A 27,950-nucleotide genomic window follows, 5' to 3' on the forward strand; every position below is an offset into this window, starting at 1 on the left:
TATAGCATGCGGCAACAGTGAGACACTTGTTTTTAGAGAGATGGATTTTTAAAAGTAGAAGTTCAAATTGTTTGGGTACAGACTTGGATAGCAGGACAGAACTCTGCAGGCTATCTCTGCAGTAGATTGCAACACCGCCCCCTTTGGCCGTTCTATCTTGTCTGAAAATGTTGTAGTTAGGGATGAAGATTTCAGAGTTTTTGGTGGACTTCCTAAGCCAGGATTCAGACACGGCTAGTGTGCTAAAGCAGTGAATAAAACAAACTTAGGGAGAAGGCTTCTAATGTTAACATGCATGAAACCAAGGCTATTACGGTTACAGAAGTCATCAAATTAATACAAATATCCTAAATAACAGTAACACAGGCTACATGCTATGTGTATTCTGTGCAGCTTAAAGACAAGCACCACTTTCAACCAATATGTTACTGTTTAACATGTGGTCCTGTGTAGCTCAGTTAGTAGAGCATGGTGCTTGCAACGCTAGAGTTGTGGGTTCCATTTCCACGGGGGACCATTATGAAAATGTATGCATTCTCTACTGTAAATCGCTCTGGATAAGAGTATCTGCTAAATTACTAAAATGTAAATGTAGCATTTATAAACTAATAATGAATGTATAAACTATTCCTAAATCCTGTATTAAGGAGGTCTATAACTGTAACTAAGTGTTACAGCTTCCCCTTTATTAGGGAAACACCTCTGGCTCATCAACCTGTCATCTGAATGGACTACACAGTTTAATAAATAAATAAATCACAGTCTTCTAATATTTATGTCAATGTGGGGACTTCAGTATGCTGGCGGAGTCATAGCCTATGTTGGCCTATGTGGAATACTCTGTTCCCTTGGGTCACTTTCTTGTTAACAGAAGCCGGTACTAACAAGACTAACTATTAGGAGAGCATTTTCACAGCCAGTCCAAGTTAGACATGGACACATTGAAGGTAGTTGGCTGTACCTCCAGTCATGGTAAAATTAATCAGATTAATGGCATATGCAACTGTATCAAGACGAGGGATAATCCCACACATTTCTGCTATCCCATGTTGTCATTTAAAAATAAAACCACATTCCTAATTACCACTAATATTTTGGTGTGCAGACTTTATTTAATCACGTATGTAGGAAATTGCATGATTTATTCCATTACAGAGTATGATGCCAAGTGTCAAATAACACTTTTCGGTCAATCATATATATATATTTTTTTGGAAAGGGCTCACAGTTTGTTTTGCCATTAACACATTAACACCTTCACGTCCTGTTTTATCAGGTGAATGATATTGGTATGGAGAAGTAATCAACATTTTTAAATGGGATGTGGTAGATATGGTTGTCAATATTTTGACGTCCCACACATTATAATTGGAAGAGGAAGTGTAAAGTCAAACGTAGCTTATTAGCTAGAAAAGTAACTCGAAACACATTTTTGCTAAGAGCAGCTGTTTAGCTGGTTAAACAAAGGTTAGCCATGTGTTGGCAAAAATGTATTTCCAAGTCAAGAAAGCTTACCATCAGCCAGCAACAGTTGCCACACTGGCACCATATACCCGGGTGTTTTTCCAAAGCATATGCCAGGTACTTCAGTGAGTGTAATTGGCTCCAATGAGTGTAATTTGCTCAATATTAGGAGTTGACAAATAAAGTTGGCATCATTAGTAAGAAGATATTTTCCTTTTTTCTACTGTAGGTATGTAATCCACTTTTATTTTTTATATTTCTGCGGACCCCCTGCAGTACCTCAGCGGACCCCTTGGGGACCACGGACCCCCGGTTGAATACCCCTGATATAGTTATATATGGCTTCTGTTGACATTTGAAAAACGTTCCAAATAATAAAAAGGTGTCATACAATTTGATCAATAAATTATTCTGTTTCAGAATCTGTAACATCCTTAACCCCTGATCTTGATCAAATTCCATAATGACACTTTTTATGATTTGGAACGTTTTTAAAATGTCAACAGAAGCCAACAATACACTTGATGTAGTTATATATGGCTTCTGTTGACATTTTAAAAACGTTCCAAATCATAAAAAGTGTCATAGAATTTGATGTCACCTGTTAAATGAACTTCAATCAGTATAGAATGGCTGAAGGGGAGAAGACAGGTTTAAATAAGGATTTTTAAGCCTTAAGACAATTGAGACATTGATTGTGTGTGTGTGCTATTTAGAGGGTGAATGGGCAAGACAAAAGATTTAAGTGACTTTGAACGGGGTATGGTAGTATAGGTGCCAGGCGCACCAGTTTGAGCGTGTCAAGAACTGCAGCACTGCTGGGTTTTTAATGCTCAAAAGTTTCCTGTGTGCATCAAGAATGGTCCACCACCCAAAGGACATCCAGCCAACTTGACACAACTGTGGGAAGCATTGGAGTCAATATGCTTTTGACACCTTGTAGAGTCCATTCCACACCAAATTGAGGTTATTCTGGGTGCAAAAGGGGGTGCAACTCAATAGGAAGGTGTTCCCAATGTAATTTGGTAGGCGATTTAAAAAAATGCTAATTATATCAGGATAATATCTTTAAATTATGTATAACTATTGCAGAAGAACAATCCATAGCCCCCATGTAGGCTATGCTACCCATTCTATCAACTGCAGTGGTAATTACAGTCACCTCCAAAATGATTGGCACCCTTGATAAAGATTTGCTTAAAAATAACGGTATAAAATAGATTATATACAAATACCGACCTATATTGTATACAAAAAAATACAATTATAATATTTTATACTAATACAATTGTTCAGGTAAAGAATGTTTAACAAGTAAATACAACATCTCAAAAAGATTGGTGGCAAAATTATTGGCACCCCTAAAGATTCTTATAAATAAAATCAAACAAAAATAAAATATGCATTAACATTATACTTGTTTAAGTTCATCTCAGTTAAATGAACTATATTGTGGTCTTCTATGGCTTCCTGTTTTACTGATATATAAAAATGTACACATGTAAAATCTATTTTTCATCCATCGCCATTGGGAAAGGCAAATAACTCACAAATGAAAAGAGTTAAATGGTGGTTGACTTTCATAATTGCCAATAAACAATTTGCAGGGGCTGTTGTAAAATATCCTCAACCAACAAATGTAGATGCATGGAGTCTGCTAAACCGCATTGGCACTTGGATTGGAACCGGGTGCTATGGTCAGATTAGACGAAAATAGACGTCTTTGGCCACGCACACCATATGTGGGTTTGGCCTTGAAAGAAAAATGCATATGCAGATAAGAACCTTTCAAACCTACTATAAAATATTGGTGGTGGATCATTGATGTTATGGGGTATTTTCCTTCCACTGGTCCTGGGAATCTTGATAAGGTCAAAGAATCATTAACTCTACCAAGTACAGGGGCCTCATTTATGTACACTAAATATCTGCATGCTCCATTTCTGAAAAGACTTCACACTCACAAAAATATACAGTTTTATTAACTTGGCGCATGCGCATACGCATGTTTCCCGTTATAAATCAGAGCTGTTGTAAAATTGTGCGCGCTTGAACGAGCATTATATATCCTCCTGAAAAATGCCCATCATTCACCTTCTATGGTGACAATGAGCCCTTATTTGCAATATAGTTTGGAAGTATTGGAATTCTGCCAAGACAGCATCTAAATATAATGGGAAACATGATTAGCTTCTTTGGAGGTGTTTGCAGAAAGTTTGATTTTGCAGTGACATTTGCGGTATCTGACCGTTTCTGAAAGACAAAAACAATTGCAAATTGTTGTGGACCTGTAAACAGATTGTTTAAACTTTTTCCCAAACCTAAATATGCTGCATTCTGAAACATTATATACTCAGATTATTTTTTTACTTCATTAGGCCTACTTACAGTGGTAGCCTACACACTTCAATGCAAAATATCAACTGATTTGTCACCTGTTAAATTCGACTGTATGTTATAAACCGCGCTCCGTTTCGGATGCATAGACCAAAAACGTGAAATTATAATAGCCTTTCTAATAGGCCCAAGGAAATTAGAGATGTACATGGTAATTTGTTTTATGGCTACTTCGGGAATATGAACTCATGAATGGCCAGAAAATGTGAGCAATTTATTCTGCAATGGACATGATAGGTAGGCTGTATGCATTATGTTTATTAATTAAATATTGTCTACGAGAATTTGACATCAGATGTAGGCTAACAAACGGCAATGGAAAAGGTGAACCAACTGTTGCCTATCCTAATTTGTTGTAGGCCTATAGGCTTTTTCGAGTATGGAACCATCACAGTCAGAAAAGGTGAGGAATTTATTCTGCAATGATCATGGAAGTGAAATGAATAATGAGAAAAAGAATAACTAGAAATATTTTAGAATGCAAGGATAAATTAAATCAATTTTCGATCTTCTCACTAATGGCAAATGATTGCATCTTGTTAATATATTTAGCTACCAGTTTATTTTATGAATAAGAAAGTCATCATATATTCCCCATTTGCACAAGGCTACCAGGCTACTTTTGCCTTCTTGCAATGCAATATTTCAACCACTAGAAACTGTGCGCAGGCATGGTCTAAAGTTTGCGGGAGGATAAGCAGATTTTATAAATGCCAACATTTGCGTGAAAACTGGCGCAGGCATGTTTTAGGGCATATTTTGTGCGTGGGCTACACAACGTTTATAAATGAGGCCCCTGGACATTTTAGTCAAAAACCAGGTTGCCTCTTCCAGGAGGCTGAAACTTGGCCACAAGTGGATATTCCATCAATACAATGACCCCAAGCACACATACAAATCCACAAAGATGTGGTTAATTGACCATAAAATCATCATTTTGCAATGGCCATCTGTCTCCTAACATGAACCCCATTGAAAACCTGTGGTTTGAATTGAAGAGGGCAGTCTATAAGCGCAGACTGAAGGATATCAAGGATCGGATCAGATTCTGTATGGAGGAATGGTCTAAGATTTCTCCCAATGTGTTCTCCAATTGCATAGAACAATCATAGAAAGTGCCCTTATCCTCGGAAGGGGAGGGTGCTCAAAGTAGAGCTGGGTGATATGGACAGAAATCCATGTTGCGATAAATTGCCTGAATTGATGCGATAACGAATAGAACGATAGAACATTAATGTGCACGATTTTTTTATTACCCTTTAAACTATGACTACTAGCTTGATTGCTGTAGCCATAAATTGTCTTAACAATCACCCATATTCGCAAACCTATTTAATTTAAAACTTCACATTTCTCTAGTATAGGCTACTTATCGTAATTAACTATATCAGCAAAGTGGTTGGTATGGTTGGTGTCTATAAAGTATTGAAAACAGGGGGTGCCAATAATTTTGACACATATCTTTCTGAGATTTTGTTTAAATTAATAGTTAAACAAAATATTTTTCTCTGAGCAAATTAGTATAAATGTATATAGTTTAGACCATGTATGGCATTGACCTTTGAGCCCTTGGGTCATTAAAATAGATGCATGCATAGCGAGCTTTACTTGGAGAGCAGCAGTAACTTTGCTCTGCCTCTGACCCTATGACCACAGGCAGCATCAGCTGTGCCTGCACTGACCTGTGCAGCTTGACCACCATCAGTCCTCCTTCATAACGCACTGTGGCATATCTCCCCCTTTCTCTCTCTGTTCTATTGCAACTATAGGTTCCTCTTTGGGTAGGATTAGGCAGCAGTGGATACCACTGTTTCTAACACATTGCCCCTCAATTGAAAACTGGTCTGCTGAATTGAAAACTGCTCTGTTCTCACATGTAATTAAGGAAACATGTAATTAAAAGAAACACTTGAGTATATAAGGGACACCAAGTATATTGAAAGCAGGTGCTTCCACACAGGTGTGGTTCCTGAGTTAATTAAGCAATTGAAACATCCCATCATGCTTAGGGTCATGTATAAAAATGCCCAGTTGCCCATTATTTTGCCTACCATGTCAGAAGAAGAGATCCCTGACTTTGAAAGAGGGGTCTCAAAGGGGTTTAAAGTGTGTGGGTGTGTGTGTCAGTCATCAGATCTCAACCCAATTGAACACTTACTGGAGATTCTGGAGCAGCGCCTGAGACAGTGTTTTCCACCACCATCAACAAAACACCAAATGATGGAATGTCTTGTGGAAGAATGGTGTTCCATCCCTCCAATAAAGTTCTAGACACTTGTGGAATATATGCCAAGGCGCATTGAAGCTGTTCTGGCTTGTGGTGACGCAATGCCATATTAAGACACTTTATGTTGGTGTTTCCTTTATTTTGTCAGTAACCTCTACCTGCTGCCATTGTCTAGAAAGTAATGGCCTAGAACTAATTGTTTTATTGTAGCCAAAGGGGCCCAGATATCCATTCACATGAGCAGGCTATAGTTGAAGTAAAGAACACAGTTGTAACTTGCAACCTGTTACAACACATTTGTGGAAAAAGCTACCATTTCAGTCTAATTTTAGACATCCATTTCATTGAAACGATCCATTGGCTCTTCAAAGGAGCAATACCCCCACTCACTCGGTGGCGATAAGCCATTGCGCTCGCATGTGCGTTCAACATCTGCATGTGGTAGGCTAAACCAGTAAGGATCGACCTCCAAGCGCCACTTTCTACGGGATGTATGGCTGCATCTCTGTTGGAAGGTGTGGGACTGACTCTGCTCCTCACTCTGTTTCAAGTGTAACCGTGATGCGTGTGTTCATTTTTTCTCTCCAGTAAATTGGCTACTGGTTTTGCTTTCGCTAAATCATGTGTCAATGTCGCTACATTTCTACGGATTAATGCATACGCAAAATATTGATACGTTCAACACAACGTGAATATGGATTTAATCTTTGTTTCAATACTTTTTATATTTATCGACGCGATTTGCGCAGTGTCCCGCTATGGAAATCTCCAACCATACATGTACGTTTTTTATAAGCTGTCGTTGTTTTGACTTACATTGTTTTTGCATGATAATACAGTCACAGTAACCTAAATCATAAAACTTCTGGTAAAATTTCACTTGTTACTACTGCTGCTATAGCTTGACATATAACCAAAATCCAATATCTTTTGACATATTAAACAATTTATGATTATTTTACAACTTTCATTAGTTGAAATATGAGATTTGAATATTAATTTATCAATTCATATATATTTCAATATTTCATGTTTTACTCTAGAGGTGTTTACATTGAAAGGAGAAACATTGTGTCCTATACCTGGATGTGCATAGTTAAAACGACACAGACAACAACCAGTCAACTCTAAGGCTGTATTTTGTACATTTCTCAGAAAGGAATGCACCTTGAACTATGACAGTGTTGTCATAAGAATACTCTAGTTTCTCTCTCAACATGCACTGTAATGGTATACCTTTACATAATTACACATGATCTCAGGGCGGATTAATGATGCAGCATTCGTGAGACGCCTCTACGTTTCCCAATAATGGAGAGCATGCCAGAGTAACAGGTGAAATAAGTCAGAGATGAGGGGCTTCTGATATGTCTGACTTCATGAAAAGGATGATATAAATCTCAGAGATGTTTAATTGTTCAGCTGTAATGACCCTGTCATTGCCTTATAGTGAGAAATAATGAGTATTCTTAGAGGGCCTCTAAGACCATTACCATGAGACCATTACCATGAGACCATTACCACAAGACCATTACCGTGAGACCATTACCGTGAGACCATTACCGTGAGACCATTACTGTAAGACCATTACCGTGAGACCATTACTGTGAGACCATTACCGTGAGACCATTACTGTAAGACCATTACCGTGAGACCATTACCATGAGACCATTACCTTGAGACCATTACCTTGAGACCATTACCGTGAAACCATTACCGTGAGACCATTACCGTGAGACCATTACCGTGAAACCATTACCATGAGACCATTACCGTGAGACCATTACCATGAGACTATTACCGTAAGACCATTACCGTGAAACCATTACCATGAGACTATTACCGTGAGACCATTACCTTGAAACCATTACCGTGAGACCATTACCGTGAAACCATTACCATGAGACCATTACCGTGAGACCATTACCATGAGACTATTACCGTAAGACCATTACCGTGAAACCATTACCATGAGACTATTACCGTGAGACCATTAGTGGTAAGAGCATTACCATGAGACCATTACCGTGAGACCATTAGTGGTAAGAGCATTACCATGAGACCATTACCGTGAGACCATTAGTGGTAAGAGCATTACCATGAGACCATTACCGTGAGACCATTACCGTGAAACCATTACCATGAGACTATTACCGTGAGACCATTAGTGGTAAGAGCATTACCATGAGACCATTACCGTGAGACCATTAGTGGTAAGAGCATTGCCAGTCTCGGGCTAGTAGATCCAGTATTAGCATCACCTATTGAAGGTTTTTACAGACATATCAGACATACACACTATTCCAGAGATGAGACACGTCTGGACATGGAATTACAGAGCTGCTCCTAAATTATTAGACATACTGCACTTTCTGTTGCTCGAGAGGTACTGAAACACTGCTTATTGTTAGAGGGATAGTATGGCACATTGAGACGGTTTTAGATACTTTACAATGCAGGGAATATGTTGTGATGGGATCTATGACACTGATGGCACCTGGTTTATAAATCTCAAGAAATAGACAGCCACATCAGGTTGTATGACCATGTATTCTGCTCTTCTTTGGTCAATGTTTTGACATACTGTAGTATCAGGTACTGTCTTAGTGAATGTTGAATGATTGAATTCTTGCTGCAGGCAGTGTCTTGTGCTGCCATGTTTAGCGATATAAACAGTAATGCGTGAGGAATTCTCCGTAAGTATTAGCAGACAGCGTGGGCACTCTGTAATTTTTTACTGTAAGTAATCCCCACAAGGGTGTTGCACTACACCGTACAGTAGGGACGGGACAATTCCAATATCACGATAGACGTTAGTATCTTGGCAAGGAAACAAGCACGAAGCGGGTGTAATTTCTTTAGGAAAATAGCCCTAATGTTAAAAACAAACATCATTATTATTTTCATCCAGAGTCACATTTGATTTATTTCCCCATGCTATAGGACACAATATTTTACATACAGTAGGTTTTTAAAGGACCAAAGAGAATGGTCTGCTTCATGTTTTCATTTTTGCCATGGAAAAAAACATTGCGATTCTGGTATCGTCCCGGCCCTACAGTACAGAAGAATCCCTTAGGAATCCTTGTCCATTTATCTTCAATGGTTCATGCTTCATAACAACCTCTTACATTTTTTCCCCTCACTTTAAAAATAGCTTGATTTGTTCAATGTTTTTTGCCGCTGCCCTCTTTCAGGCCCAACGTGTGTGCAGAGCGGGAAGTGATGCTGGTTGCCCAAAGGCAGCCCTGTGTGCAGGCCTTCACACGCATGGTCAAGGTCTGGAAGCAAGGCTGCCTAGGACAGAACTGGTGTATGGGATACGAGAGAAGGTGAGTCCTGCTCTTAATTCAGGCATCCATCCATCCATTCCTCCATCCAATATTCAAGGTAAATTAAATCCAGCTTGAGAGACTCCTCTGGTCTCCTGAAGAGCTCCTTGCTGCTTCTTTCTCTCTCTGTCTTTTTTTTGTCCCACACAATGAAATCGGGGAGGGGAGTCACACATGATATCTCAGACAGCACTGCCCCGATTTTGACAAAACTTTGGTGAATGATGCGTCTTCCCATGGAGATCCGGCATTTACAAAATTACGCTGATTGGCCCAAGGTGGAAGCTGTAGTAATTAACAGAAATGTGTTAGTCACACGCAACATCTCAATTGGCCCAAGACTGGGCGCTGCATCATTCATGGCGGACAACATGTTTACTGTTGCCTTGTTCCCTTTATTTATTTTGTATACATTTTATTTATATTTGAGATTTTTTATATAAAAATAAAATAAATTATCCCTTTTTCGTGATATCCAATTGGTAGTTAAAGTCTTGTCCCACCGCTGCAACTCCCCTATGGACTCGGGAGAGGCGAAGGTCGAGAGCCATGTGTCCTCTGAAACACGACCCTACCAGGCCGCACTGCTTCTTGACACACTGCTTGCTTAACCCGAAAGCCAGCCGCACCAATGTGTTGGAGAAACACCGTCCAACTGGTAACCAAAGTCAACTTGCAGGCGCCCGGTTCGCCACAAGGAGTCACTAGTGCGCGATGGGACAAGGAAATCCTGGCCGGCCAAACCCTCCCCTAACCCGGACAACGCTGGGCCAATTGTGCGCTGCCTCATGGGTCTCCCGGTCACGGCCGGCTGTGACACAGCCTGGAATCGAACCCAGAGCTGTAGTGACGCCTCAAGCACTGTGATGCAGTGCCTTAGATCGCTGTACCACTCGAGAAGCCCTCAGACAGTCTTTCTTGAGACATTGTGCATTATATGTCCATTGCGCTGCAAACAATTTAACCTTAGTCTTGAATGTTGCATGCCAAGTTATACCAGAGATAAGAGACTGTTGATATTGCAACCACACAACACAAACGCTGTTTCACCAGTATGAACGAAATCACAAACTGCTTCTTTTGTTAAAGCCCTCAAAAGCTGTTGTCAACTAAATATGATAATCCGTTTGCATCTGCCAATTTATTGGCTGTCCAAGATCCAGACGACTTGTCCCTATCACTTCCTATACAGTTAATCTCTTTCTGTAACATGTTGAGGCCGGCAATTAAGGAGGATGAGATGCTCAATTAAAGATGTTGCAGAACTGCTGTATTTGAAGCACCACTGCCTTCTGCCCAGTTTCCCTGATATTGCCAATGCCATCAAGCTGTTTTTACCATCCCTGTAACTGTCGCTCCTGCAAAGAGAATGTTTTCTAAATTAAAACTCATAAAGAACTACCTATTAAGCATTAGGCTTTCAGTCTGATATGCGTTTTTGAACACCTGCGTCAGTTCCACTCATTGCACTGGCACCGTTGTAGCCTTGACCACGGCATTTGTTCACCATTATCCCCTTACTTTCAATCAGTTTAAGTTTTTATTTTTCAAGGCCTGAAGCACTTTTTCAGTCACATTCCTGAAGCCCAAGAACAAAAACACTTAACTTCCTAGTTCATATGGAAATTAAAAAGGTTTATGAATGACTTTATGGTGGGTTACTGTCAAAATAATTTATAAAATAAAAAAAATTGACATCTATGACAGGTTTAAGGGCCCCCAGAACTCGCCTTGCGGGGGTGTCCGGTACGCAAGTGGATCTTCTATGTAGAAAAGAACATTGATGTTGTTCTTTTTCCCCTAGTCTATTTAGTGCCTGGTCTTATCCACTCTGTTTTAAGGATTCATGATCGGCTTGTGGGCATTGTAGAGGGAAACAGAAGACACATACGTGTTCCTGGGAGTCTTATCTTTCAGTGATGGGGTTATAATATTTTGTAGTTTAAACGGTTCAAAAGATAAAGCCACATTTGTAGGAAGAAAACAGGGTCGCGACCCCTAGTTTGGGAAACACTGGTCTATTGCATGTATTACCTATAGATAATTCTGTGTTGTGCTTTTTTGTTGTTGGTCTTAACAGTAATCATGTCAAAGCTGTTTAAACAGAGTGCTTCATCCTCATCCCCCTAAATATCTGGAATAATCTCTCTCCTCTGGCTCCTCTCCTCCTCCCTCTTTTTTGTTCTGTAATACAGTAGCCCTCTCATATAGTGCTAAGTGGAAGATGTAGCCCAGCTCTCCAGGAGGGTTAGCTAAGCTAAGAATAGAATATGTTTCTAAACACTTGTGGATGTGGATGCTACCATGATTATGGATAGTCCTGAATGAATCGTAAAAAAGAATGATGATTGAGAAAGTTACAGATGCACAAATATCATACCCCCAAGATATGCTAACTTTTCAACTTTACAGTAATAGTGGAGGTTAGTATTTTTTGGAGGGTATGATATTTGTGTGTCTGTGACTTTCTCCCTTGTCATTATTCACGATTCATTCAGGACTATCTGTAATCATGGTAGCGTCCACATTACTGTAGACGTGTTTAGAAACATACGCTATTCTTATTTACAATAAAAGTGACTCCAAAATGACATTACATTGTATAACCTTCATTTCTATTGGACACAAAATAATCTGAAACACAACCAAAACAAACAGCAAATTCATCCAACAAGTTTGTAGATACACAAGCTTGATGTAATCATTGCGTGCTAGGAATATGGAACCAAATACTAAACTTTTGACTACTTTAATACACATATAATACACATAGAGGGGGGGACTATGTACAAAAAGTGCTGTAATTTCTAAACGGTTCACCCGATATGGATGTAAATACCCTCAAATTAAAGCTGACAGTCTCCACTTTATCCTTGTAGTCATTGTATCATTTCACATCCAAAGTGCTGGAGTACAGAGCCAAAACAACAACAAATGTTTCAATGTCCCAATACTTTTGGAGCTCACTGTACCTATTGTATTTAGCCGAGGCGTCTCCAGAGTCCAGGTACATACCTGTGAAGGAGAGTCCTGCGGCTAACCCCTGACTCTGGGGAGTTTTTTCAAAGTGCCGTTTAGGCTTTCTTCATATATTTACCGCGTTACAAAGACGCAGGCAGCTTTGAAGGCAGCCAAAGCTTCAATTACACACCGTAAACAAAATGTTTTTCCACAACGCTTAATGACCGTGGAGCCATGAGAGGGCTTCTAAACTACAGGGTTAGACACCGTACTCTGAAGTTCAGTCTGCCAGTCTCACACTTTGAAAGGGGTTACTTAAAAGACTGGGGAAATGTTTGCTGATTATTATACTTTGTGACTTTGTGACCACAAACAGACACCTTGACATTGTGCCATAAATCAGGACCTCAAATTATTTTATAGAATCAACAGACCTTGATCTAGTGTACTAGCTTTGTATTATCTGATTTGTATTAATTGATAATGTCATGTCTCCATTGATAACAGGACAGCGTATTACACAGCATACAGACAAGTCTACAGACAAGACTACCAGACGGTTTACAAGTGCTGTCCTGGATGGTCTCAACTCAACGGAGAGGCTGGCTGCTTGTATCGTAAGTCTTTCTCTTTTCTTCTATTGCTTCATATTACTGAGGTTTCCAGTGTTAAAGTATCACAACCACCTAATGTTTCAAATCAGGTTTTTGTTATCAGCATACAGAATATGTTTATTAGTACAGTACAAATGTAATCTTTCTTGGGAGAATGCTCGCTTACACAGGAGTCGAGGTTATACTCGATAGGCACGTGAGAGGATAGAAGGGTGCCTCAAACTCATCTCTCACCCTGGGTCAGGAGCCGCGGTAGTTGGGATAGCATTCAGGGAGAGGTTGTAAGGTCAAGAGGTACTTAGGCCATCCACTGACTGCACTGTGCAGCTGTTATGAGTCAATGCCAGGCCTTCCTCAGTGCAACAGTGTGACGTTCACAACCAACCGGACACTGGGCGAAAGCTCCAATGTGTTGAATCATGTTGAAAGCTTATAACCAACTGTTGACATTTTTGTTAAAACAGGTTTGCATTGCAATGTCTTGTTTTACATTCTACCAAAGACGACAATGAACTTACAGACATGTTGAAGTGTTGAGTGACCAGCAGACCTAATCTCCTATGCATCTGGCTCAACTACACTTGGCTCGACAGGGCTCCTTGCGTCCTGAGATGGTGTGGGTTTTTGCTGCCAGAGAGCGAGCGCATGGCTGGACAGGTGCTCCTCATTGTTCAGTTTGGTTTGCCAATTCCATTGTGCTGACTGCTTCCTGGTGTAGTTGTGGCTCCACAGTTGAATCTTGGCTCACGCTTACATAGTCATGCACCATATTCCCAGTCAGTGGACTCAGAGGTGTGGTAGTAACTGGTGGTAAAGGCTGGAGGCTTGCACCATGGACCCGAGTAAAAACTGGCTCCTGTGTCACAACTAGGGTTGCACATTTTGGGGAATATTCAGAGGTGGAAACTTTCAGTGGGACTTAACGGGAATATATGGGAATTAACAGGAATATATGCAAATTAATATTAATACCAATTAATGTAGATGTTTTCTACATTAATTGGTATTAATATTAAATGTAGATGTTTTCTGCATTGGATACAGTGGGGGAAAAAAGTATTTGATCCCCTGCTGATTTTGTACGTTTGCCCACTGACAAAGAAATGATCAGTCTATAATTTTAATGGTAGGTTTATTTGAACAGTGAGAGACAGAATAACAACAAAAATATCTAGAAAAACGCATGTCAAAAATGTTATAAATTAATTTGCATTTTAATGAGGGAAATAAGTATTTGACCGCTTCTGATTCAGAAAGATTTCTGGCTCCCAGGTGTCTTTTATACAGGTAACGAGCTGAGATTAGGAGCACACTCTTAAAGGGAGTGCTCCTAATCTCAGCTTGTTACCTGTATAAAAGACACCTGTCCACAGAAGCAATCAATCAGATTCCAAACTCTCCACCATGGCCAAGCAGCTTGGTGAGAAGGTGACAACATTTGGTGTGATTATTCGCAAATGGAAGAAACACAAAAGAACTGTCAATCTCCCTCGGCCTGGGGCTCCATGCAAGATCTCACCTCGTGGGGTTGCAATGATCATGAGAACGGTGAGGAATCAGCCCAGAACTACACGGATGTCACAAGTATCTTCGTCTTCTGACGATAATGCGAAATCGTCATCGGAAAAGGTAGACCAATACGCAGCAGGTGTGCAGTTGTTCATTTTGAGATTTATTAACTTCCAAAATGAACGTACAAAATAACAAAACAAGTGACCGAACGAAATACAGACAGTCTGGTAAGGCACAAGGCTAAACTCAGAACAATCACCCACCAATCACACACACAAACACACCCTAATATATGGGACTCTCAATCAAAGGCAGATAGACAACACCTGCCTTCAACTGAGAGTCCCAACCCCAATTAACCAAACATAGAAACACACACACCAGACTAACCATAGAATACAAACACATAGACCATCAACCAAAAACCCGGAAATACTAAATCAAACACCCTTTACACAAACACACCACCCCGAACCACATAAAACAAATACCCTCTGCCACGTCCTGACCAAACTACAAAAACAATTAACCTTATACTGGCCAGGACGTGACAGTACCCCCCCTTAAAGGTGCTACCCCAGAAGCACCTTAACAAAAAATAACCCCAAGCAACACCCAAAAAAAATTCCCCTTTTCTAAAGGGAGGGAAGGGAGGGTGGCTGCCGTCAACGACGGCACTGTGCTACACCCCCCCTCCCCAACCCACCTATATCTGGAGGTGGCTCTGGTTCCGGCCGTTCCAGGCTGTCGGGCCACTCTGGCATCGCCAAGGGGCAGTCGGGCCAGTCTGGCATCGCCGGGGGGCAGTCGGGCCAGTCTGGCATCGCCGGGGGGCAGTCGGGCCAGTCTGGCAGTTCGGGAGAGTCGGGGCAGTCTGGCAGTTCGGGACAGTCTGGGCAGTCTGGCAGTTCGGGACAGTCTGGGCAGTCTGGCAACTCGGGACAGTCTAGGCAGTCTGGCAACTCGGGACAGTCTGGGCAGTCTGGCAACTCGGGACAGTCTGGCAGTTCGGGACAGTCTGGGCAGTCTGGCAACTCGGGACAGTCTGGGCAGTCTGGCCACTCGGGACAGTCTGGCCACTCGGGACAGTCTGGCCACTCGGGGCAGTTCAGGGCAGTCTGGCCACTCCGGCAGTTCAGGGCAGTCTGGCCACTCCGGCAGTTCAGGGCAGTCTGGCCACTCCGGCAGTTCAGGGCAGTCTGGCCACTCCGGCAGTTCAGCGCAGTCTGGCCACTCCGGCAGTTCAGCGCAGTCTGGCCACTCCGGCAGTTCAGCGCAGTCTGGCCACTCCGGCAGTTCAGCGCAGTCTGGCCACTCCGGCAGTTCAGCGCAGTCTGACCTCTCTGGCGACTGTTGACTGGCGGGCAGCTCTGACGACTGTTGACTGGCGGGCAGCTCTGACGACTGTTGACTGGCGGGCAGCTCTGACGACTGTTGACTGGCGGGCAGCTCGGATGACGACTGTTGACTGGCGGGCAGCTCTGATGACGACTGTTGACTGGCGGGCAGCTCTGATGACGACTGTTGACTGGCGGGCAGCTCTGATGACGACTGTTGACTGGCGGGCAGCTCTGATGACGACTGTTGACTGGCGGGCAGCTCTGATGACGACTGTTGACTGGCGTGGCTGGGTTGACGCACTTGTAGCCTGGTGCGTGGTGCTGGTACTGGGCTTACCAGATTATGAACACGCACCTCCAGGCTAGTGCGGGGAGCGGGAACAGGACGAGTCAGACTGGGTTGACGCACTTCCGGGTCTGCACGAGAGACAGGAGCTGGAAACCCAGGGCTATGGAGGCGCACAGTCGGTCTAGATCTTACCTCCTGCACAACCCGCCTTGGCTGGATGGAACTAGTAGCCCTGTACGAGCGGGGTGCTCGTACAGGGCAGACTGGGCTGTGCAGGGGCCTGATGGTAGCCGTGCGTAGAGCGGGAGTTGGGTAGCCTGGTCCTCGGAGGCGTACCGGCGACCAGATGCGCTGCGCAGGCATCCTCCTACCAGGCAGGATGCCCGCTCTAGCGCGGCGCCTGCGAGGGGCTGGAATAATGCGCACCGGACTGTGCGTGCGTATGGGTGAAATAGTGCGCTCCTCAGCGAAACATAGCGCTCTCCACCCCATACGCTCCTCCATATAACCACGGGTAGCTGGCTTCCGGCTCTTCTTACGCCTAGCCAAACTACCCGTGTGCCCCCCCCAAAAAAATTATTGGGGGTGCCTCTCGTGCTTCTCCCTCAGCGCGTCCATGGCCTCGTACCTACGCCTTTCTGCCTTGGCTGCCTCAATTTCCCACTGCGGGCGTCGATAATCCCCGGCCTGGTGCCAAGTTCCGGCCCCGTCCAGAACTTCCTCCCAGGTCCATTTCTCCCGCCAGTCCAACTCGAATTCCCTCTGCTCCTTCTTCTGCTGCTTGGTCCTTGAGTGGTGGGTGATTCTGTCACAAGTATCTTCGTCTTCTGACGATAATGCGAAATCGTCATCGGAAAAGGTAGACCAATACGCAGCAGGTGTGCAGTTGTTCATTTTGAGATTTATTAACTTCCAAAATGAACGTACAAAATAACAAAACAAGTGACCGAACGAAATACAGACAGTCTGGTAAGGCACAAGGCTAAACTCAGAACAATCACCCACCAATCACACACACAAACACACCCTAATATATGGGACTCTCAATCAAAGGCAGATAGACAACACCTGCCTTCAACTGAGAGTCCCAACCCCAATTAACCAAACATAGAAACACACACACCAGACTAACCATAGAATACAAACACATAGACCATCAACCAAAAACCCGGAAATACTAAATCAAACACCCTTTACACAAACACACCACCCCGAACCACATAAAACAAATACCCTCTGCCACGACCTGACCAAACTACAAAAACAATTAACCTTATACTGGCCAGGACGTGACAACGGAAGAATCTTGTCAATGATCTCAAGGCAGCTGGGACCATAGTCGCCAAGAAAACAATTGGTAACACACTACGCCGTGAAGGACTGAAATCCTGCAGCGCCCGCAAGGTCCCCCTGCTCAAAAATACATATACTACATGCCCGTCTGAAGTTTGCCAATGAACATCTGAATGATTCAGAGGACAACTGGGTGAAAGTGTTGTGGTCAGATGAGACCAAAATGGAGGTCTTTGGAATCAACTCAACTCGCCGTGTTTGGAGGAGGAGGAATGCTGCCTATGACCCCAAGAACACCATCCCCACCGTCAAACATGGAGGTGGAAACATTATGTTTTGGGGGTGTTTTTCTGCTAAGGGGACAGGACAACTTCACTGCATCAAAGGGACGATAGACGGGGCCATGTACCGTCAAATCTTGGGTGAGAACCTCCTTCCCTCAGCCAGGGCGTTGAAAATGGGTCGTGGGTGGGTATTCCAGCATGACAATGATCCAAAACACACGGCCACGGCAACAAAGGAGTGGCTCAAGAAGAAGCACATTAAGGTCCTGGAGTGGCCTAGCCAGTCTCCAGACCTTAATCCCATAGAAAATCTGTGGAGGGAGCTAAAGGTTCAAGTTGCCAAACGTCAGCCTCGAAACCTTAATGACTTGGAGAAGATCTGCAAAGAGGAGTGGGACAAAAACCCTCCTGAGATGTGTGCAAACCTGGTGGCCAACTACAAGAAACGTCTGACCTCTGTGATTGCCAACAAGGGTTTTGCCACCAAGTACTAAGTCATGTTTTGCAGAGGGGTCAAATACTTATTTCCCTCATTAAAATGCAAATCATTTTATAAAATTTTTGACATGCGTTTTTCTGGATTTTTTTGTTGTTATTCTGTCTCTCACTGTTCAAATAAACCTACCATTAAAATTATAGACTGATCATTTCTTTGTAAGTGGGCAAACGTACAAAATCAGCAGGGGATCAAATACTTTTTCCCCCACTGTATATTTACCATATCATATGGAGACAGAAACATGAACCTTTTACCTTATCATAAGTAGATATAATTGCAAATTATTAAATCCTTACAATAGAAAAATAAAATTTAAAAAAAAGTTACGAATTGAACTGTAATTAAATGAGCTGACTCTTCACATGTGATGATTTCACTGAAAAACAAAGGAAAGGGAATATTGAATGATCCCCAATGATCCATTACATCTCCCAAAATCTTTTTCAACATCCATCTGTGAAATGATAGTTTAGACACTAAAGCTTTGTTGGTTGTTTTCCTCTCAGGCTTCCATGTCTTCTCCCTGGACCTCCTCAATGTCCACCTCTTGAACATCAGACTCTGAGGCCTCATCTTCACTGTCACTTTCCAACCTTGTTGAGGATGGCTCGTTGTCAGGCTCAAAAAGCCTAAAATTTGCCCGGAAGACCACCAATTTTCAACCCTTGTATTGGTCAGCTTGTTGCGTGTGTGTGTTCCCAAACAAGGACCAGTTGCGCTCTGAGGCGGCTGATGTTGGTGGGATTTGGAGATGATGGAGGCAACAGGGGAAAGAGCCTCAGATCCCCAAAGTCCCTTCCACCAGGTGGCTGATGAAATATGTTGGCACGACTGCCATTTGCATCTCCATCCCAAAGCTCTTGCTTGGAAGTGTACTTTGCCAGACTGCCAAGAACCTTGCCCTCATCCACGCCAAGGTGGCGAGACACGGTAGTGATGACACCATAGCCCTTGTTGATCTCTGCACCAGACAGGATGCTGTTGTACCCCAGCATATTTGGGGTCCAACATGTATGCTGCAGCGTGTATGGGCTTCAGGCAGAAGTTTTCACGCTTTCTGATGTATTTCAGAACTGCAGTTTCCTCTGCTTGGAGCAAAAATGAAGTGGGAAGGGTAGTATGGATTTCTTCTCTTACATCTGCAAGCAGAGTCTGAACATCAGACAGGATGGCATTGTCTCCCTCAATCCGTGCAATGGCTACTGCTATAGGTTTCAGGAGTTTCAGGCTGCTTACCACTCTCTCCCAAAATACATCATCCAGGAGGATCCTCTTGATGGGGATGTCCATATCGGCAGACAGTGATATGGCCATTTCTTGGAGAGACTCTTTCCCCTCTAGGAGACTGTCAAACATGATGACAACACCACCCCAAATGGGTGTTGCTGGGCAACTTCAACGTGGTGTTCTTATTCTTCTCACTTTGCTTGGTGAGGTAGATTGCTGCTATTACTTGATGACATACCTAACCATTTCCTTGGCTCTCTTGTAGAGTGTATCCATTGTTTTCAGTGCCATGATGTCCTTGAGGAGCAGATTCAATGCATGAGCAGCACAGCCAATGGGGGTGATGTGAGGGTAGGCCTCCTCCACTTTAGACCAAGCAGCCTTCATGTTCGCAGCATTGTCTGTCACCAGTGCAAATAACTTCTGTGGTCCAAGGCCATTGATGACTGCCTTCAGCTCATCTGCAATGTAGAGACCGGTGTGTCTGTTGTCCCTTGTGTCTGTGCTCTTGTAGAATACTGGTTGAGGGGCGGAGATGATGTAGTTAATTATTCCTTGCAACGAACATTCGACCACCCGTCAGACATGATTGCAATACAGACTGCTTTCTCTATGATTTGCTTGACCTTCACTTGAACTCTGTTGTACTCTGCATCCAGCAAATGAGTAGATAAAGCAGGGGTGGAGGGGTGTATGCTGGGCAAAGAAATTCAGAAATCGCTTCCAATACACATTGCCTGTGAGCATCAGAGATTAACCAGTTGCATACACAGCTCGAGCAAGACATTCATCAGCATTTCTCTGACTACGTTCCTCCCTTGAGTCAAGAAAACTTCTGATTCCAGGATGACCATGAGCTGTTGCTATCGATAAAGTTTCTAAGTCATAAAGTTCACCTCGAATAGAGGTAGAGGGGCTTTTGTCAGAGGTTGCTTGTTGTGAGCGCTGAGGGAACTTTATGCACTTGGCCAGATGATTCTGCATCTTTGTTGCATTCTTCATATATGATTTGGCACAGTATTTGCAAATGTACACAGTGTCACGCCCTGATCTGTTTCACCTGTCTTTGTGCTTGTCTCCACCCCCTCCAGTTGTCGCCCATCTTCCCCATTATCCCCGGTGAACTTATACTTGTGTTTTCTTTTTGTCTGTTGCCAGTTCGTCTTGTTTGTAAAGCTTACCGGCATTCATCTTGTCAGCTCCTGTCTTTTTCCCTGCCTCTCTTTTTCTCGTCCTCCTGGTTTTTGACCCTTGCCTGTCCTGACCTTGTACCTGCCCGCCTGACTACTCTGCCCGTCCCGGACCCTGAGCCTGCCAGCCGTCCTGTACCTTTGTCCCACCTATGGATTATTGACCTCTGCCTACCATGACTCTGAGCCTGCCTGCCGTCTGGTATCTTTACTCCACCTCTGGATTACTGAACTATGCCTTTCCCTGACCCGGAGCCTGCCTGCCTTGACCTGTCATTTGCCTGCCCCTTAAAATAAACATTGTTACTTCACATGGTCTGCACTTGGGTCTTACCTTGATTCCTGATTCACAGCTTTTCTTTCTACATTAGCTGATGTGAAATGTCTCCACACATCAGATAGTGCCCGTGGCATTTCCTGTAAAGATTAGAAAAAAATAGTAAAAAAAACAAACAAATTCAATTCCTTGTACAGATAAATAGTTACGCAGTTAAATTGAACAACTCCTTTGTAAGATAAATGTTTTAAAATTAAGTTAACCAAAGTTAACCAAAAATCATGTATGTCATATACAATATATTTACCCCACCCAGAATTGTAATCAAAACTTACCAGAAAGCATGAAGTCCTTGGCTCAGACAGTGTAGTAGTGTGGCCTCAACAGCATCTCATTAGTGTGCAAGATCTTGAGAATCAGCTGTACATGTGATGGAAGAGTGCACTGGACATGTGATGGAAGAATGCACTGTGCATGCAGAGGGTTGCAATTCCATTGAATGGTGGATAGTTTAACCAAAATATGCCACAAGACCTAGAATTGCCTTATGTGTATCCCACAAAAAAGGTTCACTGTTATAAGCTAACTTTTTTAAATTAATTTAAGTAAAATACCCCAAATTCCCATGCTTAAACCTCTTACATCTAGACGTTCCGCTAGCGGAACACCTGCTCCAATATCCAATGATGGGCGTGGCGCGAAATACAAATTCCTCTAAAATCCGAAAACTTCAATTTCTCAAACATATGACTATTTCACAGCATTTTAAAGACAAGACTCTCGTTAATCTAACCACACTGTCCGATTTCAAAAAGGCTTTACAGCGAAAGCAAAACATTAGATTATGTCAGCAGAGTACCCAGCCAGAAATAATCAGACACCCATTTTTCAAGCTAGCATATAATGTCACAAAAACCCAAAAGACAGCTAAATGCAGCACTAACCTTTGATGATCTTCATCAGATGACACACCTAGGACATTATGTTATACAATACATGCATGTTTTGTTCAATCAAGTTCATATTTATATCAAAAAACAGCTTTTTACATTAGCATGTGACGTTCAGAACTAGCATACCCCCCGCAAACTTCCGGGGAATTTACTAACAATTTACTAAATTACTCACGATAAACGTTCACAAAAAGCATAACAATTATTTTAAGAATTATAGATACAGAACTCCTCTATGCACTCGATATGTCCGATTTTAAAATAGCTTTTTTGGTGAAAGCACATTTTGCAATATTCTAGTACATAGCCCAGCCATCACGGGCTAGCTATTTAGACACCCGGCAAGTTTAGCCTTCACCAAAATCAGATTTACTATTACAAAAGTTTGATTACCTTTTGTTGTCTTTGTCAGAATGCATTCCCAGGACTGCTACTTCAATAACAAATGTTGGTTTGGTCCAAAATAATCCATCGTTATATCCGAATAGCGGCGTTTTGTTCGTGCGTTCCAGAAACTATCCAAAATGGTAAATCAGGGTCGTGCGCATGGCGCATTTCGTGACAAAAAAAATTCTAAATATTCCATTACCGTACTTCGAAGCATGTCAACCGCTGTTTAAAATCAATTTTTATGCAATTTATCTCGTAAAAAAGTGATAATATTCCGACCGGGAATCTCCTTTTCGGTAAACAGAGGAAAAAACACAAAGACGGGGGCAGCCAGTGCACGCGCCTAAGCCCACTGTCCCTTGATCGGCCACTTGAGAAAGGCGATAATGTGTTTCAGCCTGGGGCTGGAATGACGACATTCAGGTTTTTCCCGGGCTCTGAGAGCCTATGGAAGACGTAGGAAGTGTCACGTTAGAGCAGAGATCCTTTGTAATGGATAGAGATGGCAAAGAAGTTCAAGAAATGGTCAGACAGGGTACTTCCTGTACAGAATCTTCTCACGTTTTGGCCTGCCAAATGAGTTCTGTTATACTCACAGACACCATTCAAACAGTTTTAGAAACTTTGGAGTGTTTTCTATCCAAAGCTAATAATTATATGCATATTCTAGTTTCTGGGCAGGACTAATAATCAGATTAAATCGGGTACGTTTTTTATCCAGCCGTGAAAATACTGCCCCCTAGCCATAACAGGTTAACTTCTCATGGAAAATTTCCGGGAAAATTCCAGAAATTTACCGGAAAGTTTCTGACCCTTTGCAACCCTAGTCACAACCAACCAACCAGTGGCGACCTGTCATTCAGTGCAGGTTGGGCAGAACCTCACCTATTTTGAGCCCCAACTGTTTAGCTAATATATAATACCAGACACAGTTACTCATGCAAGGGTTTTTCTTTATTTGTACTATTTTCTACATTGTAGAATAATAGTGAAGACATCAAAACTATGAAATAACACATATGGAATCATGTAGTAACCAAAAAAGTGTAAAACAAATCAAAATATATTTAATATTTTAGATTCTTCAAAGTAGCCACCCTTTGCCTTGATGACAGCTTTGCACTCTTGACATTCTCTCAACCAGCTTCATGAGGTAGTCACCTGGAATGCATTTCAATTAACAGTTGTGCCTTGTTAAAAGTTTATTTGTGGTCATCTGATGCAGCGCTCATTCACTCTCCTTCTTGGTCAACTAGCCCTTACACAGCCTGGAGGTGTGTTGGGTCATTGTCCTGTTGAAAAACAAATGATAGTCCCACTAAGCGCAAACCGGATGGGTGCTGCCATTAAGTTACATTAGAAGTACCGATCCAAATTACGTCCAATCACATTATATCTACAGTAGCTTTGATTGGACTGTCAACATCATACTTTCAAAATCTTAGATGGAAACTAGCAGTCATCATCATGAATCAAGTCGACAATCTACCGGCAAATCCTTTTCAATCGTTGTCATATGAAGAGAAATTACGAAGAGAAACTATAGATAAAATGTATCGGTGCTCATCGGCCATTGGCCATAAACATTACACAAGTTGGTTTGGAAGGAATCGGTGGCTAACTGCAAGTATTGCAAAGCAATCGCTAGCCAGCTATTCAGTGGATTGGGGGTGTGGTCCAAGTCTGGGTTTAAGGGTCTCTTTTCCAAGCTTAAAAGGATAAACATTCAACACCATGGGCCAGAAAAGGTTGAATACATTGGCCATGCTGTCATTCCAGCATGACTTCTGCCGCGTTCAAAACAACTGGAAACTCGGACCTGGGAAATCTCAGACTTCAGTGAGTTGAAGACAACTGTGAACTGGGAAAAAACAAGCTCCGACTGGGAAAATGCATTTTAAACAGTCATCCAATTCGGAATTCCAAGTCGGGAACTCTGGCCTCTTTCTAGAGCCCCAACTTAAAGATCACTAACGTCATGATTCGACCTTGTTTTTTTACGAGTTCACAGTTGTCTTGAAAGCTCCATAAATCCAGAGAATGCCAGACTTTGATGACAAAGTTTGATGACAAAATTTGTCCACGAAGGACCGCTGCGCCACATTCCTGTTCAACAAGGTGAGTCCAAAAATGTATTGTATAATGCTGCATAAATTATGTAATATGCCAGGGAGATATGTATACTCTAGCTAAGAAAGTAATACTAAGTAAATGTTTTCTAGTAAACTGTTAGTAGCCCATGTATCTCACCCTAATATTTTGGTCGATTGTCCCCTCATAATTTAGCCTACTGTTCTGACTTGGTGGTTTACATGTAGTCTATAGCCTGTTTTAGAGAAGTGTCATCATCGAATATTGTAAGAGCTTTCGTTGCCTGCTTATATGCGCCTTTTATTTACCCTACGGTTCTGACTTGGTGTACAGGGAGAATACTGTAAGAACAGCCTATGTTCTGAATTCTGTCGCTGTACATTTCAAAAGTGCTGAATAAATAGTTATATTGACTTTGTCCATCCTAGCTCGCTCATTATTGCCTCTTATGCACTGCCAGATAAGGCTCTAATAGCCATGTGTAGCAGTGGTAAGGTTTTGGGACTGCTGTTGTGACTCTGCTGTTGTGACAGCTTTATGTAGGCCTTAACAGTGTGTGGGCACAGTTTGTCACTGTTATAGTCCAATTAAAGTATTGTTTAGTGTTGTGTAGTGGCTTTGCTGGCATGCATAATTTTTTTGTGGGTGTGTTTGCCCCACTAAGATTTGCATGCTTAAATTGCCACTGCAACCAACCCTCGTCTGGGGGCAAGAAACAATGACTATCAACCCAGAGTAGAGAGTCGAACTGCAAATGAACAGAAAATAGTCAAGAAGAAAACATTACAATGAGTCTAAAGAGAATCTCCCTAAATCTAATCCTTTGGTGATGGATGGGAGGGTTCTGGGGATCTGCTGGGCTAGGTGCCACGGTAACAGGAGAGCACAGTTTCTCTAGGGCAGTGGCTGAGGCTGGGTTAGCTCTGTTGCTGAGGCTGCATGAGGCGGGCAAGGGGCATAAGACTGGGGCTGGGGGTGAGTCTGCTGCTGGGCCTTGTGCTGAACATCTCTGTGTGGACAGGCTTATCCCTAAGCCAGTGAGACCTGGCAGTGCCCTTTGATGGGATTTTACAGCCTCTGATCGGCATCGCGTAACCTGCATACTTCAGAGAGCATCCCTGGCAAAGCCCCCGTAAACAGCGTGGGCATCACTATCCCTACCAGTTTTTATCCCCTGTGTCCAGGCCCCGGGACCACCCTGTATGCTGTATCTAGCCTCCTCTCACGCCCGTGGAGCATGCTAATGTCTGGGACAGGCGCTGGTGGGAAGAGGCTGGGATGGGCCGAGGGGGCAAGAGATGATCCCCTGGATGTGCCTTTCAGCAGGGTCTCATTATCGGGTCCATGCTTTCCTCAAAGACCTCTTTGTCTCTGGTTAGAAGGTTACAGTATTAAATTATCCAGGGAAGCATTAGGCTGTCTGCTCAACCCCTGAGATTTGGTTTGTTTTAAAACACCACACAAAGAAACATCTTAACAGGCATTCCCCAGTGCTGCCCAGTGTCTCCCTCACTAAGTCGCAGGGTTTTGTTTTTCTTCTGCGTGACAATGTCGGCTCTCTTCGACGCACGGCTGGGCTTTTATCTCCGTAACTTAAGACGTGGCAGTACTTTGAGACGGGAAAAACTAATCACCCTTTTCTCTGAGCCATTGAACCAGGATAAAAGGAAGCTCACACCACAATCCACCCTCTCTCGCTCTCACACACTTAGGCCTGTGCTATCTCCAGTGTTCTTCATTCAACGCAATTTAATCTATAGGACAGTGCATTTGACATCCAAGGAGACAGATCAGCTTTTTAGCAGAAACCGTAAAACATACAGCTTTAGTAAAGCCTCTGAAAACTCCAGAGATTGAAATGAGAATGTTGTGCATTAAGATAGTGATTTAGTGTCTGGCATCTGTGAGGTGTGTGCGTGCACGCGTGTGTGTGCGTGTGTGTGTGTGTGTGTGTGATGCGGGTTCCTCTACTCTAATACAAAGTGAATGTAAGCTAATTAGACTAATGACCAGTGGTTATTGTGAGACAATTGAGCGGAATGAAGTCACATCATGTAGAAAAACAGCCCGGCACAGTGATGAGCAGCCGTGCTAACAGCCCCCTTTCCAACTCTCTGTCTATCCCCCTCTCTCTTCTCCTTTTGGCTTACTTCTATCGTCCTTCTCTCCCCATCTTTCGCCCATATACAGTCCAGCTGTTCACTTTCGCTATGGGCATTTTCCGACTTGCTGGCTCCACTTGTTGAGTTCTCCCTCATCCTCTGCTAAGAGATACTCATATTTTTTAAAACATTTTAAATATTTTGTTTTATTGTCATGGCTCCTGCTCTGTCCCTCCCCTTCCTCCCTTTTCCTAGTCTTTCTATTCCCTGCCTTCTAATCCTGATTTCAGATAGTGTGGGACAAGCATCCTATTGACATGACATAGTTGGGATTCTTAGACTGAAGTATCAGATGGCAGATGATAGCCATTGCATGTAATCAAAGTTAACAAAGTTAAAGTGCAGACCTAATGGATTTAGAAGACACCGTCTTTTTCCAGTACATGCGATAAAACCCAACATTTCGGTTGCATAGGCCTGTTTTGACTGAGAATCCTGTAGTGGTGCAAGCAATAGGAACCTTTCCCACAAGGAGTGGGATCTGTGCACACTGACATGTGTTCTAACTCTCCCCCCCCCCCTTGTTTTCGAGTGTTCCTCGGTGGGGGAGTGGCACTCGAATGGAGCAACTAGTGGTAGGGAGAGCTAAATTCAGGCCTAGGGAATGGGACATCACTGCATCACTCAGCCAAAGGATACCAATCAATTAACTTGTTATGGATAGGGGGCAGTATTTTCACAGCCGGATAAAAAACGTACCCGATTTAATCTGGTTATTACTCCTGCCCAGAAACTAATTAGTAGCTTTGGATAGAAAACACTCCAAAGTTTCTAAAACTGTTTGAATGGTGTCTGTGAGTATAACAGAACTCAAATGGCAGGCCAAAACCTGAGAAGATTCTGTACAGGAAATACCCTGTCTGACCATTTCTTGGCCTTCTTTGTCATCTCTATCCAAAACAAAGGATCTCTGCTGTAACGTGACACTTCCTAAGGCTCCCATAGGCTCTCAGAAGGCGCCAGGACGTTGAATGATGACTTTGCAGCCCTTGGCTGAAAAACAGTAGCGCATTTGGTAAGTGGTCGATCTGAGAACAATGAGACGGGCGCGCGCGCACGTGAAGAGTCCATTTTAGATTATCAGTCTTTGAACGAAAACAACGACTCCCGGTCGGAATATTATCGCTATTTTACGAGAAAAATCGCATAAAAATTGATTTTAAACAGCGTTTGACATGCTTCGAAGTACGGTAATGGAATATTTTGAATTTTTTTGTCACGATACGCGTCCGCGCGTCACCCTTCGTTACCCTTCGGAAAGTGTCTTGAACGCATGAACAAAACGCTGCTATTTGGATATAACTATGGATTATTTGGAACCAAACCAACATTTGTTGTTGAAGTAGAAGTCCTGGGAGTGCATTCTGACGAAGAACAGCAAAGGTAATCCAATTTTTCTTATAGTAAATCTGAGTTTATTGAGTACCAAACTTGGTGGGTGTCAAAAT

At 42.7% G+C, this 27,950-nt stretch overlaps 1 protein-coding gene across 1 annotated transcript in view; it reads left to right on the top strand.

Moving 5' to 3' along the window:
- The first annotated feature begins 6,506 nt into the window (after positions 1-6,506).
- Positions 6,507-27,950, top strand: part of LOC106582957 (multiple epidermal growth factor-like domains protein 6) — a 103,136-nt gene continuing 81,692 nt past the window's right edge. Inside the window, exons 1-3 of the mRNA XM_014166599.2 lie at positions 6,507-6,868; positions 9,286-9,420; positions 12,889-12,998. Of these exons, the coding sequence (XP_014022074.2) occupies positions 6,783-6,868; positions 9,286-9,420; positions 12,889-12,998 (331 nt within the window). The 5' untranslated portion in view covers positions 6,507-6,782. The remainder of the gene's footprint in view (positions 6,869-9,285; positions 9,421-12,888; positions 12,999-27,950) is intronic.

The sequence above is a fragment of the Salmo salar genome, chromosome ssa22, assembly GCF_905237065.1.
Source record: "Salmo salar chromosome ssa22, Ssal_v3.1, whole genome shotgun sequence".
Classification (NCBI taxonomy): domain Eukaryota; kingdom Metazoa; phylum Chordata; class Actinopteri; order Salmoniformes; family Salmonidae; genus Salmo; species Salmo salar.